General features: G+C 45.3%; 3 protein-coding genes across 3 annotated transcripts; 2 read left to right on the top strand and 1 right to left on the bottom strand.

Moving 5' to 3' along the window:
* Window positions 1-1,382: 1,382 nt before the first annotated feature.
* Window positions 1,383-2,271, top strand: LOC112892976. The gene has a single exon (XM_025960098.1). The coding sequence runs from the start codon at window positions 1,594-1,596 to the stop codon at window positions 1,972-1,974; it is 381 nt and encodes a 126-aa protein (XP_025815883.1). The 5' UTR covers window positions 1,383-1,593; the 3' UTR covers window positions 1,975-2,271.
* Window positions 2,272-4,002: 1,731 nt separating this feature from the next.
* Window positions 4,003-4,716, bottom strand: LOC112892971 (16.9 kDa class I heat shock protein 1). Its single transcript, XM_025960093.1, has one exon. The coding sequence runs from the start codon at window positions 4,606-4,608 to the stop codon at window positions 4,153-4,155; it is 456 nt and encodes a 151-aa protein (XP_025815878.1). The 5' UTR covers window positions 4,609-4,716; the 3' UTR covers window positions 4,003-4,152.
* A 1,790-nt stretch (window positions 4,717-6,506) lies between these two features.
* Window positions 6,507-7,292, top strand: LOC112892973 (16.9 kDa class I heat shock protein 1-like). The gene has a single exon (XM_025960095.1). It carries the CDS (start codon window positions 6,611-6,613, stop codon window positions 7,064-7,066), a length of 456 nt encoding a protein of 151 aa, XP_025815880.1. The 5' UTR covers window positions 6,507-6,610; the 3' UTR covers window positions 7,067-7,292.
* The last annotated feature ends 4,456 nt before the right edge of the window (window positions 7,293-11,748 follow it).

The raw sequence follows: 11,748 nt of genomic DNA, 5'->3' as shown, positions 1-11,748 counted from the left end.
ACGTATGGTTGTAACTTTTTTTCTCGAACGTGCAGGAGAACTGCGCGTCATTATATTAATAGAGAAAAGAACGGTCCAATTACAATGCCGAATCCACGGCTATGGTTGTAACCTCACACGGCATCCAGACATGGAGCCCCAAAACCTGAATCGCCACTCTACCATGCTTTTATGTTTCCATTTGGCCTTATCAGCTCAAAAATTTCGGCGACGGCCATACATCTGTCAGAGGAAGTAAGAACCTGTGCCTTATACAGTACAGAGGTAGAACTGCATGTGCGTACCTGAATTTGACGCTACCAGCCAGGCCAGGTCGCTCACTGAGTTTAGTGCGGCTGCATCTCGCCCTGGCGCCCTGCTATCCGGCAGTGCGCAGATCGCTGGTACTCTATCGGTGTTGCGAATGGGAGGCGGCCCTGAGCCGTCTGCTGCTGCCCGGCGTGCGGCGGCGGCGGCGGCATAGCGCAACGGCAGAACTGCGCGGGGCGCGCGGGCGGACGGCTTGCTACTAGCCTACTACTGACGAAGTAGCCCTATTCCAGTTGAGCAGGCTTACAGGGCCGGGATATCGTGCACAAATCTATAAAGCCCAAAGCAATAGTTGGGCCTATGGGCCTGGCTCCTCCAGCCATATCACCACTGGCTGGCTAACCCTAAAAAAAACACTGGCTGGCTGCCATGAAAAATTCAACAGCACCGCAGACAACTTCGCTCTAAAAAAATTCAACACCACCACCCAAATGTCACAAAAAAAAAAATCGATCTGATTGACGTCACGCGGAACGAGTCACATGCTCTCACAGCATGAGCACCAGTCCACCGTCCTCTCCTAGCACACGTATCGTTTTCTACCCACCGGAGTAACTGGGATCCGACGGCGACGTGCAATAATACACGCCACACCGCGCCACCGCTCCGATGACGAGCCATATATGGCGGCGGCGGCGGCGACGCCGACCACTTGTCCGCCGCTTCGAGCACGGGCACCGGGACCCTTTATCCCTACCAAGAATCGCGCGTCCTCTAGCGCCCGGGTGGTTAGCGCCTGACGGCGATCCTGATGTGGACGCTGGCCCTTGCGGTTTTCTTTGGCCCAGTGTCCCCCGCGGCGCCTCCAAATGGCGATGCGTGGGCGCGTTGCGGCCCTGGCAAGCTACCCGTAAACAAAGGAACCAGGGGATGTGCTTTTGCAGCCAGCACCTCGTTCTCCTTGCAATGTGCTAAATGGAGCCCTTTGCAATTGTTTGTCAACGTACTGCTCTGTCGGCAGCAGCTAGATGCAGGCAAGGTTTGAGAGGTCTTCTTGTTCAAATGGAGCGTACTTTGAGGTCGAAAGCAGATAAATCACCTGCGACATAGTAAAAGAACACCACATGAGGCCATGACAAGATTGAGAGGTCCATATACTATAGTCTAAAGCAGCAATCCAGGATCAGCTCCTCCAGAATCCCAGATCAGCTCAAGTGGGCAACAGTAGACAGGCACAGTAGCAGACCAGCTCAGATGTGAGGAAGAACACAGGTATATAACCGTACGGCCACATCACAGAGGCGCCAGAGAGGGCCAGCTAGAGCGAGCAGGATTGCAGGAGGGATGGCAGGGAGGCTCCACCGGCCCAAGGCCAAGAGCTTCTGGGTCCTGGTGCGCCGCCTGCTCCTCCGCAGGAGTCACAGGCCGGCGGCGGCGGGAGGCGCGGCGGAGGACCGGAGGGAGGAGAAGAGCGGCCTCCTCAGCAGGAGCTCCCTGGAGCAGCTCCTTGTCACGGATGCCGGCGCTCCAGGGGATGGAGACGTTTGCGCCAAGAAGCACGGCCAGCCGGTGGCGGTGCTGGCTCGGCCGCCGCCGGCGGCGGCAACCGCAATCGGAGGCCGTGACGGCGCGGCCGCGCACCGGCGGTTCGTGTTCGGCGGGTTCCGGCGGCGGCTGCTCATGAGGCGGCCGTGGCGGCCGGTGCTCGTCGCCATCCCGGAGTGATCATCGATCGGTGGACGATGGACCGTTAATCGGAAGCCTGATGTCAGTCAGTTACGTGGAATTCGATCAAGTGCTTCTGCCGGATCAACTACCTACCTGCGGTGGCATCCGCGTGTTCCACTCTTCTCAGATGCGCCTGTACAGTTGTGCCATGTAACGACTTTGCGTGATGCTCTGGTTCATCTCTGTTCGTTCCTACCTCCCGCGATCTGCGAACCGTCTGGTTCTCTTCTTTCGAATATAATGTAACTTGTACATGAACTCGGAGGAGGTATTTGATTCGGAGAAATTTATTTACTCCAGGCTCTACGATCTGCAGCGACCTCGATGTCCGGTAAAGCAAAAAAAACCCAATGATTAGTCCAAGCTTTTCTGCGAGCATTTCTGTTCGAATTTGTGAGTTTTCAAATGGAATGATCCGACTGGGCTCCTTGGCAGCATCCCTGGATAGCCGCGCCCAAGCTATCAAAGCTACAGTAGCAGCAGCTTTGCTTTAGCGCATGTGGACAAAGGTTCAATGAAATCGGGGTCATGTCTGTTTGGATGTTTCGCTATCTTGCTTTCGGCGATGACGACGACCGGGTCTCTTTTGGCAGACATTCATGCTGGGCTCAGCTAGGCTGGGTAGGCAATGCAGGAGCCTGGCTGAAATGGGCTAAATGTTGGCCGATCTTAAGAATAAGCCTTTGTATAAGGAAGTCTTTTTTTTTTACACTTTGGTACGAATCCATATTTTGTGCCTAGATAATAAATGAAAAATTATAGAAAATTATAAATGAAAAATCATATTTTGTTAACTTCACATAAATAGATCTATGCAGTAAACATATGATATGATATAATTTAGTAAAAATATTTTTTATACTTCTAGATATATACTTTTCTATAATTAATTTATAACTACAGTTTTAATGACCCAATCATGGTAAAATTTTTATGGTGGGCTAATCATTATATGTTTAAAATTTAGTAAAAAATTCATGCTCATTTGATCTTGAGTAACTGAATAATCTATGATATAACTTGAAATTTAGTTGCTAAAGCAAAGATGATTAAACAAGCATGGAATTTTTACTACAACTTAAACATATAATGATTAGCCCATCATAAAAATTTCACCATAACGAAAACAGTAGATATGAATTAATTATAGAAAATTATATATCTAAAGTAAACAATTTTTTATTAAATTACATCATATTATATATTCACTGCATAAATCTACTCACAAATTGAATTTTCTATTTTATAAGTTTTTTATTTAATTTTTTAAAGATTCAGCTAAAATAAAGAAAAAAGAGCAAAATTATGGAGAGAAGCCGGCCATGGAGATCATATGTTTGGTATCGCGAGCTATGAAATCCTGATGGATAATGAAATATCGAGATTATATATCCGGTATCGCGAGTCCAAGAAGTACAGACAGATATAACGCAGACTCGTCCAAAAAAGTTCAGGAAGTCCTTTCTATTATAGAATTGGGTATTCTCTAAAAACGCAGGCTCGTCCAAAAAGTTCAGGAGATCCTCTGTAGAATTGGGTATTCAGGTCTATCTGAAACGGATTCTATTGATGTAGAATCTGCATCAGCGTCCTTTGTAGAATCGGGTATTCGGGTCTTTGTAGAATCGGGTATTCGGGTCTATCTGCGCACATGTTGGGCTTAATCTGCATCAGTGACCTATTGGGTTAGGATTCTTCACAGCTAGATTCGATCCATGTCAAACTGTTAGCTTGGGCTACTGGCCTCATGGGTTCTCTCCAAACCTGAATGAAACTGGGCCTAGATCATTATCATCGTCATTCTGACGAAACCAGCTAGAGATATGTTCTCAAATTCCTTTTCAAAAAGTGAAAAAGATACGTTCTCAAAAGAATTAAGTGTATGGGATTTTTTGTGAGATGGACAAGAGTAGAAAAGATGAACGAATATACACACAAGATCTGCTTTATTTTTTATTTATTCACTCGCAGAAGATACTCCTAGAACATACAGACCCGATCTCACCAAACAGGGAAAGTACAGACTAGTACATGACACCAGTAGCAAGCACTACCATGGCGGGGCTGAACAGTACACACAAAACACACCAAAGCAGAGCAACGACAGACAAAGTAAGCTCGAACCGGAGGACCTCCGCCGCACACGCTCACCTCGCCGTCCGTCTCCACGGCCGCTTAACCGGAGATCTGGATGCTCTTCACCTCGGGCTTCTTGCCCTCGGCCTTGGGCACGGTGACCGTGAGCACGCCGTTCTCCAGCCCGGCCTTCACCTGCTCCACCTTGGCGTCCTCCGGCAGGCGGAACCGCCTCATGAACTGGCCGCTGCTGCGCTCGACGCGGTGCCACTTGTCGTTCTTGTCCTCCTTCTCCTTGCTGCGCTGGCCGCTGATGACCAGCACGTTGCCGTCCTCCACCTCCACCTTGACCTCGTCCTTCTTGACGCCGGGGAGGTCGGCCTTGAAGACGTGCGCCTCGGGGGTCTCCTTCCAGTCGATGCGGGCGTTGGCGAAGGCGGAGGTGTCGGAGTCGGAGGAGGACGACGGGACTATGGAGCGGAACATGTTGTCGAAGGGGTCCCAGAGGTCCATGGAGAAGGGGTCGAACACGTTGCTGCGCCTCACGAGCGACATCGTCGGTAGGGGTTGCTGACTTGCTGCGGATGCGAACTTGAAACGATCGGAAATGATGTGCGTTGCTCAGTGCGATTGCGATTTTCAGTGTGGATTGAGATGAGCGGTGGGAGGCAATGTTATTTATAGCTTCGTCTGAAGCGGTGGGTGAATCGTCTGGAGTTCTCTCCAGCCTCGTCTTCCTGTGTTTTGGTTTCCAGATCAGCTTCCTTCCCGTCGTCTCCCCAGGAAGGCCCCACAATGTTCTAGAGCGGTCTGGTGTCCTGGCGTCCTGCTTGCTGGGGGCGTGACCAGAGCCCTCTCTTCAATCATTGTACTAGCAAAAAAAATTTAGAAAAAAGCTTATCATTTTAATTTGCTGGACTGACGATACTCGTGAGTTGCCACATGTGCTCCATGCATGATTACGTGTAGGTTGGAGAGTCCATCACTAACAGTGGCATTACTATGCGGCGGCACACTCTGACACTAGAAAGTCTTTCTATATGGATAAAGAACCTTGACAGTTTGAAAGAAAATCAAGGGATTCCCACCTTTAGTCAGGGCTAATGAAGGTAAAAAAATTTCCTTATTAACTGCGGTTGTTTCAAACTTCAAACCGGTGAATAAATAAAATTTTGGCAGGATAAATGGCTGGAAATACTAGTTTTAGTGCTCAATATCCAAAACTGTATAATTTAGCTATTACAAATGCTTAGCTAGAGCTAGTAGAAATATCACACGGTTAAAAAGGTATAAGGGGTAATAATATGAGAGAGTAGCATGATTTGGTGACTAAAATAGTGAAGTTCAGTTTCGGGTCCAACCTAACCTAATATGTTCGTATGGACTTTACAAAGAAATGGACCTTTTCGTGTTCAGTCAATGTCTAAAGCACTGTTAGACATAAGGGTCTTTCCTATAAATAAACTCTTATGAAATCTAAATATCCTTTTACAGATTAAAGTCTTCCTTTGGCTACTCCAAAGAGAGGTTATTCTAACAAAAGATAACTTAATTAAAAAAATTGGTATGAAAAAAGTTTGAAATGTTGCTACTGTAATGAAACAATTCAGCATCTTTTTCTTAAATGTTATATTGCTAGGTTGATTTTAAAAATAATTCATAATACCTTTGGTCTAAATAAACCAAATAATATCATCCATATGTTTAGATCTTGGCTTCAAGGGATAAGATGGAAAAAAAAAGACAGGCTAATCTTGATGGTTGTAAGTGCGGTTTGCTGTGTTGTTTGGCTTAGCAGTAATGATATTATTTTTGATAAAGCGCACAAACATTCTTGTCAGCAGATACTTTTTAGAGCTACCCATTGGGTCTGATTTTGGGCAATTTTTTCGAGTCGATTTTGGGCATTGCTTGAGGAGGAGGATCGGAACACCGTAATAGAGGCTTGTCGTGCTTTAGTAGAGGAACTATTTCATTATCTAAAAATGGATTACGAACCTGATATACTACTATCTCTGAAACATGTGCAAGTAGTGCTGGTATGCAAGGCTCTACGCATCTCATCTGTTTGGTATAAAATATGCAAGTCAAAAAAAAAAATTAGAACATTTTATGAGGTAATCTTCAGGACTTAACTTGTAACATCAGTTTTGTATATGTTCATTTATACGTTATCTGCAAATGTCGCACTAGTACAATCCTTGACAGCGATCGCATCGGGAGGAAGCTACTAGCAAATGCAAAGATTACAGAAGAACGGCAGGTAAAATGAAAGAGAAGGAAAAGGAAAGCATACCGTTCAGCGGCGCCCGGGAGAGGGGAGACTACGCTGGAATGTGAAACCGAGCCCTGTTCTAGAAGCAATCAGACACAAATAGAGTGCTCGAGACGTCTCAGGAAGGGATTGTACGAGCTCAGACAATCCCTCCTATAAATACCCTGCCTCGCACCCAGCTGCAAACCACCGAAGAGGAACACAAAGAGAGAACAAAGCCTTCATCCTACAGCACACTCGCAATCCATAGAGTCCAGTTCATCCAAGCACAGAGCATCAGCAATGTCGCTTGTTAGGCGCAGCAGCGTGTTCGACCCCTTCTCCCTCGACCTCTGGGATCCCTTCGAGGGCATATTCCGCTCCGTCGTCCCGTCGGCCGGCGCCTCCGACTCCGAGACGGCCGCGTTTGCGAACGCGCGCATCGACTGGAAGGAGACGCCGGAGGCGCACGTCTTCAAGGCCGACCTCCCTGGGGTCAAGAAGGAGGAGGTCAAGGTCGAGGTGGAGGACGGCAACGTCCTAGTCATCAGCGGCCAGCGCAGCAAGGAGAAGGAGGACAAGAACGACAGGTGGCACCGCGTCGAGCGCAGCAGCGGCCAGTTCATGAGGCGGTTCCGCCTGCCGGAGAACGCCAAGGTGGACCAGGTGAAGGCCGGGCTGGAGAACGGCGTGCTCACGGTCACCGTGCCCAAGGCGGAGGAGAAGCCTGAGGTCAAGGCCATCGAGATCTCCGGTTAAGCGGCCATGGACGCGGGTTGAAGATGGTGCGAATGTGATGCTACGAGTCGTGCTTGCTTGATGCTTGCTCTAGATGTGTGTGTGTGTGTGTGTGTGCATGAGCGTGTGGTGTGCTGTGGACGATGTGTACTTTTCTTGCCGCTGTGCTTCTTTGCTCTGTTCTTCCGTGTAAAGGTCTTGTCGTTCCTTTGAGAAATAAATAAAAGCAGCTTTCAAATGTTCTAAATTGTTGTGCATTTTGCTAAAATCCCACAAAAATACGTGGGATTTGCAAGTCGTAACTCTTCGTCATCTTCTAAACACGAATCCTATGTTCAAACCGGGCAAATCTGTAGCGCCACGTCACCTGTTAACCCGCTAGCCGTTAGATCCAGGTCGCGACGTAGACCGTTCGTTCAGACTAGCCGTTGGATCCAGCGAGCTCGCGATGTAGACCGTTCGATCAGGGTTAGTGCAGGCCCGTCGTCGCTCGCGAATTGCAAATCCTTGCGAACCCGCTGGTCCCCTCCGCCCAGCCGTCCTCTGCTCCGTGACTGCCGCAACGCCCACTCCTCCGTTCTCTCTCCGCCCACACGGCCTGCCATCCTCCGCCGTCTGCCCGCCAAAGTACCACGCCGACCACCGACTATGTCTGTGCGCCGCCGATTCCTTTCCCCTTCACCTCCTCCTCGCAAGCATCGAGAAGGCTACGCCATACACAAGCGCCGCCACCACCTCTCCCTGCAGCATGACCCTCGCCGCTGCTCCTGTCCGGTACCCCTTCCCTTTCCTCCCCGCTACTCTAAATTTTCAGTTTACTCGGTGCTGTCGGCCCGTCGCTGCTTCCGTTGGGGTTGCTCTCCTTACCTGCACTGCCTCCCCTCTGAAAGAGCAAAAGCAGACAGAGCGGAGAATCGTGAGGAGAAGGATCAGTATATGCAGCAGCGCTGGCGTCCTCTGCATCGGACATAGACACAGGGCGCCGGGCGGCCGGGCGGCGCGCGGCAGCTTGTCCAAGCGACTGCTGAGCCATGTCCGTGAAGGTAAACTGTATGACGAAATGCTACTAGCCTTCCAATCTGAAATTAATCTTTGTGATTTATGCAATCTCAGTTCCTAATCTCTAATTCTTTGCTCCCGGTGGCTGCTTGTTGTGATTTAAGATCCCTTTGTGAAATATTTGTTGCGCATAAAGATCAAACCTTTGATACATTACAGATGTAAGGGGGTAGTTCTTGCTGGTGGCGATGCTGCGGCTGGAGTTCTCGCTATTGTCCTCATCCAGTGCCACGCACAGCGCACCACACACAAATCCTTGCCTGCCATGGAAACTGGTCCATTCGCTGTCTGCCCATGGTCATACGTGTCTCAGTCTCCGTGCCCCTAAATCCCAATCTCACGTTAATGTGTGTGATTTTTCCATTGATATTGATCCACTTCTAGAAAATTAACTAGCTTCTGTATTCCAACAATATGAGTTGTGATCCTATGTAACTTCTCATCAATTTCTCATCAGTTATGATGAATGGCTCATGTTTCCAAAGCATATTTAATATCATTACATGAAATGTCATTCTCTGAATGATTTCATTCCTTTACACCTTTAGACCTGAACCTTCATCATTTTATTTTGGATAAAAGGTTGGCCTTTTTTAAAAATATATACAATACAAGTAACCACAGTCAGTGTGCATTTCCTTTTGGCGTACCTATAAAGTTATAACTGACCATTGTTTTAGTTTCATCAAAGAAGCAGTATATCTGGTCTGCTTTTACCTTGCCCATTCATCATTTAATAATATTGAAGATGGAAGTAAACGATTTCATTGACTTGCGCAGAACTCTTTTATGATCATTTGTGCTATACTATTGAAGCACTCACCTATTCTATCTCGTGATTTCTAAGTGTAGGATCACAAAAGATCATTTGAGATGCCATTTGCCAGCAGGATATTGTCAAATATACCAAGGTTCTGGGAATAATTTGAAGCGTATTAATCAAGAGCTTTATACTACTGTTGCCTCAGATTCAGTTCCTATCAGCAAGCTTGACGTTAATTATATTTATTGTTCATACATTTTTATATGATAAATAAAGTATTGCATGGAGACTTTGTTATGTTTTGTGTTGCTTGATTATAGTCAATGAAATCTTAGGGTTGCAACAGAATTCTGTACTAATCTTATGTTATTGTAGTGATTGATTTTTCGTTCTCTGCGCAAAATAGTAGATAAAATACAAAAAATGATCAACTTACACAGAGCAACATATAAATCTTCACATTCATGGTTTGCAAAAACAGCACTATGAAATCAATCAAACTGAGTTTCAATTTGCTCAATATATGAAATGAAGCAATCATAGTACCTTTTTCAGCTTAACATGACAATCCCTGATTCTATATTACAACTTATGATCCCAACACTTGACATTAAATCAAAGATATATTTTTTACCTTGCTCGCTGTCAGACCCGAGCCCACGAGACTATGCACACGGCGTACATCTTACAAGATAAGAGGTGGGATATAATCCACGCCATACACCAGTTGTAACTGCTCGTAACGTAGTAGAACTACTTGTACCATAGTAGAATTAGTCGGAAACAGTAGGAAACTACCCGAAAAGTACTCGGGTAGGACTCCTAAGCTTGTATCTGGCTAGGATTTCCATGTAACCCTGTCCCCCAGATTATATAAGGGTGGACAGAGACCCTCTCTCTAAAGAGAAGCATGAGGAACAACTCGTAACTTATGCAGGAGATGTAACGTCAAATTACACACAGGATGTAGGGTATTACGCTCTTGGCGGCCCGAACCTGTTTAAACTTTGTGTTTCTTGCACCTTTAAATTTTTGATCTCAGCGACACCCTATCTACAAATTCATCACCTTAGGAGTATCTCTCGGTGGACATTTTAGACGAGAGTTCCCTGAAATGATTCAGCTCACTTCTCGTGTCCTCAAATTATTAACGCTTACCCATTATCATCAAACGGGTAGATAAATGGGCTCACATTCGCGGTGGCCCAGCAAAAGCAGAAGCGCGGCAACGCTGCGCGTTGATTCTAGTGAATTCTTCCCAAACGCCGGGCAAAGCCCAAAAAAGGGGATTTTTTTTCTGAAATGAAAGCTTCTGAAGCAGAGTGTGTGTTAACGATTCATTTCTTTCATTGTGTTCCTATATTTTAATTAAATTTAATATGCGAACAAATATCTCCATCTCTACCGTGGTGCTGGACAGCTGGTGTTACGTGCAGGATCTTCCAGTGAACTAACATACTAGAAAGGCGCGTGGTTATTGCATTTTATGTTATTGGATTAGTTGATACAAACTTTAGTTCATACACACGGAGTATACACACGGAGTAGTAATTATTATATGCGTAGGTATTTTGATCTGTAGCCCGTTGTTATACTTGGTATATATTTTAAACTTTCTATTATCGTGACACTACTATTTAAGTGGGATATTATTTTTTATTGAAATGGAACTATTTTTTTGGTTATATTTAGTGTTTTTGGTTATAGTATTTTTGGTTAAAGTTTGTTGTATAGCAAAGCGTTTGATCTTGAAATTTTGAGCAATTTTTGCATTTAAGAGCCATATTGGTTTTGTTCTAAAATACGCCTGGCCAAAGTTTTGCCAACTATAAATTTTAGCATCCATTTGGTTGGAATGCCCACCTTACAAAGTACTTGCCAAAATTTTGGTAAAAAATTCTTGCTAATATTTTGGTCTGCCCTAGTTTTGGCAAAGTAAAATTTGGAATCAAACCAATCAGGCTCTAAAACTTTTTGACGTATAGATATTTTGGTGTCCGAATCGTAGGTAGAATGGATCTTACGTAAACATTTATACGGATGAATTGCAAAAGCGCTTTGAATTTAAAATTGTACTGTATAATAAAAGCTGTAGAATTTTAAACTGTGAGCAACTATTATATTGGACACCTTTTTGAAGATGTTTTGGTGTCCATATTGTAGGTGTGATGGATCATATGCAAGCACTTGTACAAACGAATTGCGAAAGCGTTTTGAATTTTAAAATTTGCTCTATAATGAAGTTTTAATTTTTGAATTTTTATCAAATTCTATATTGAACAACTTTTGATTTTGATGCATTTTGGTGTTTATATTGTACGTATAATGTTTGCTTGTGTAGAAGTAACGGATGGAACGAGTCGAGGTTTGATTTAATTAAAATCTGAGCTTTTTTCTAAAAATATTTCCGAGGGAGGACTAGGACGGCGGGTTGATTTTCTAAAATTTTAAGGTTTTGTTTGCAAATTTCTCTAAACCGGGAAGGTTAGACTGGGGGTTGATTTTGAGAAATGTTGTGGGTTTTTTTGCAAGATTACCTAAGAGAGGAGGCCGGTTTGCGGGTTGATTTATCTAATATGCAAGAGCCTTTTGCAAAATGATCGGAACTCGCAAGATTTGGACGGTCCACCCAGTCGATCCGACGTCTAGGAATAGCCAGCGACATGGTATGCTTCACTGACCATCTTTTGATCCATAAATCGCAGTAAGAGATTTGTCCCTGTGTGCCATAGAAACATGTCTTACTATATGAACTCTGATTTCTCGGAAGGTATACGTGTGAGTTCACATTCAAACTTAATCTTGGAGTTACAATAATTTTACGGTTCAGATTTCTCGCAAATCGTATGCACCTAGCAGGTGTTAAAAAGCCTCCGAAACA

Source organism: Panicum hallii, chromosome 5 (genome assembly GCF_002211085.1).
Source record: "Panicum hallii strain FIL2 chromosome 5, PHallii_v3.1, whole genome shotgun sequence".
NCBI classification, from domain to species: domain Eukaryota; kingdom Viridiplantae; phylum Streptophyta; class Magnoliopsida; order Poales; family Poaceae; genus Panicum; species Panicum hallii.
The sequence above is the reverse complement of the archived record's forward strand: the minus strand, read 5'-3'. Positions and strand labels throughout refer to the sequence as shown.

Bases quoted from the DNA above. Each gene is read 5' to 3' on its own strand.
- LOC112892976 (XM_025960098.1), top strand. From the start codon at position 1,594: ATGGCAGGGAGGCTCCACCGGCCCAAGGCCAAGAGCTTCTGGGTCCTG.
- LOC112892971 (XM_025960093.1), bottom strand. From the start codon at position 4,608: ATGTCGCTCGTGAGGCGCAGCAACGTGTTCGACCCCTTCTCCATGGAC.
- LOC112892973 (XM_025960095.1), top strand. From the start codon at position 6,611: ATGTCGCTTGTTAGGCGCAGCAGCGTGTTCGACCCCTTCTCCCTCGAC.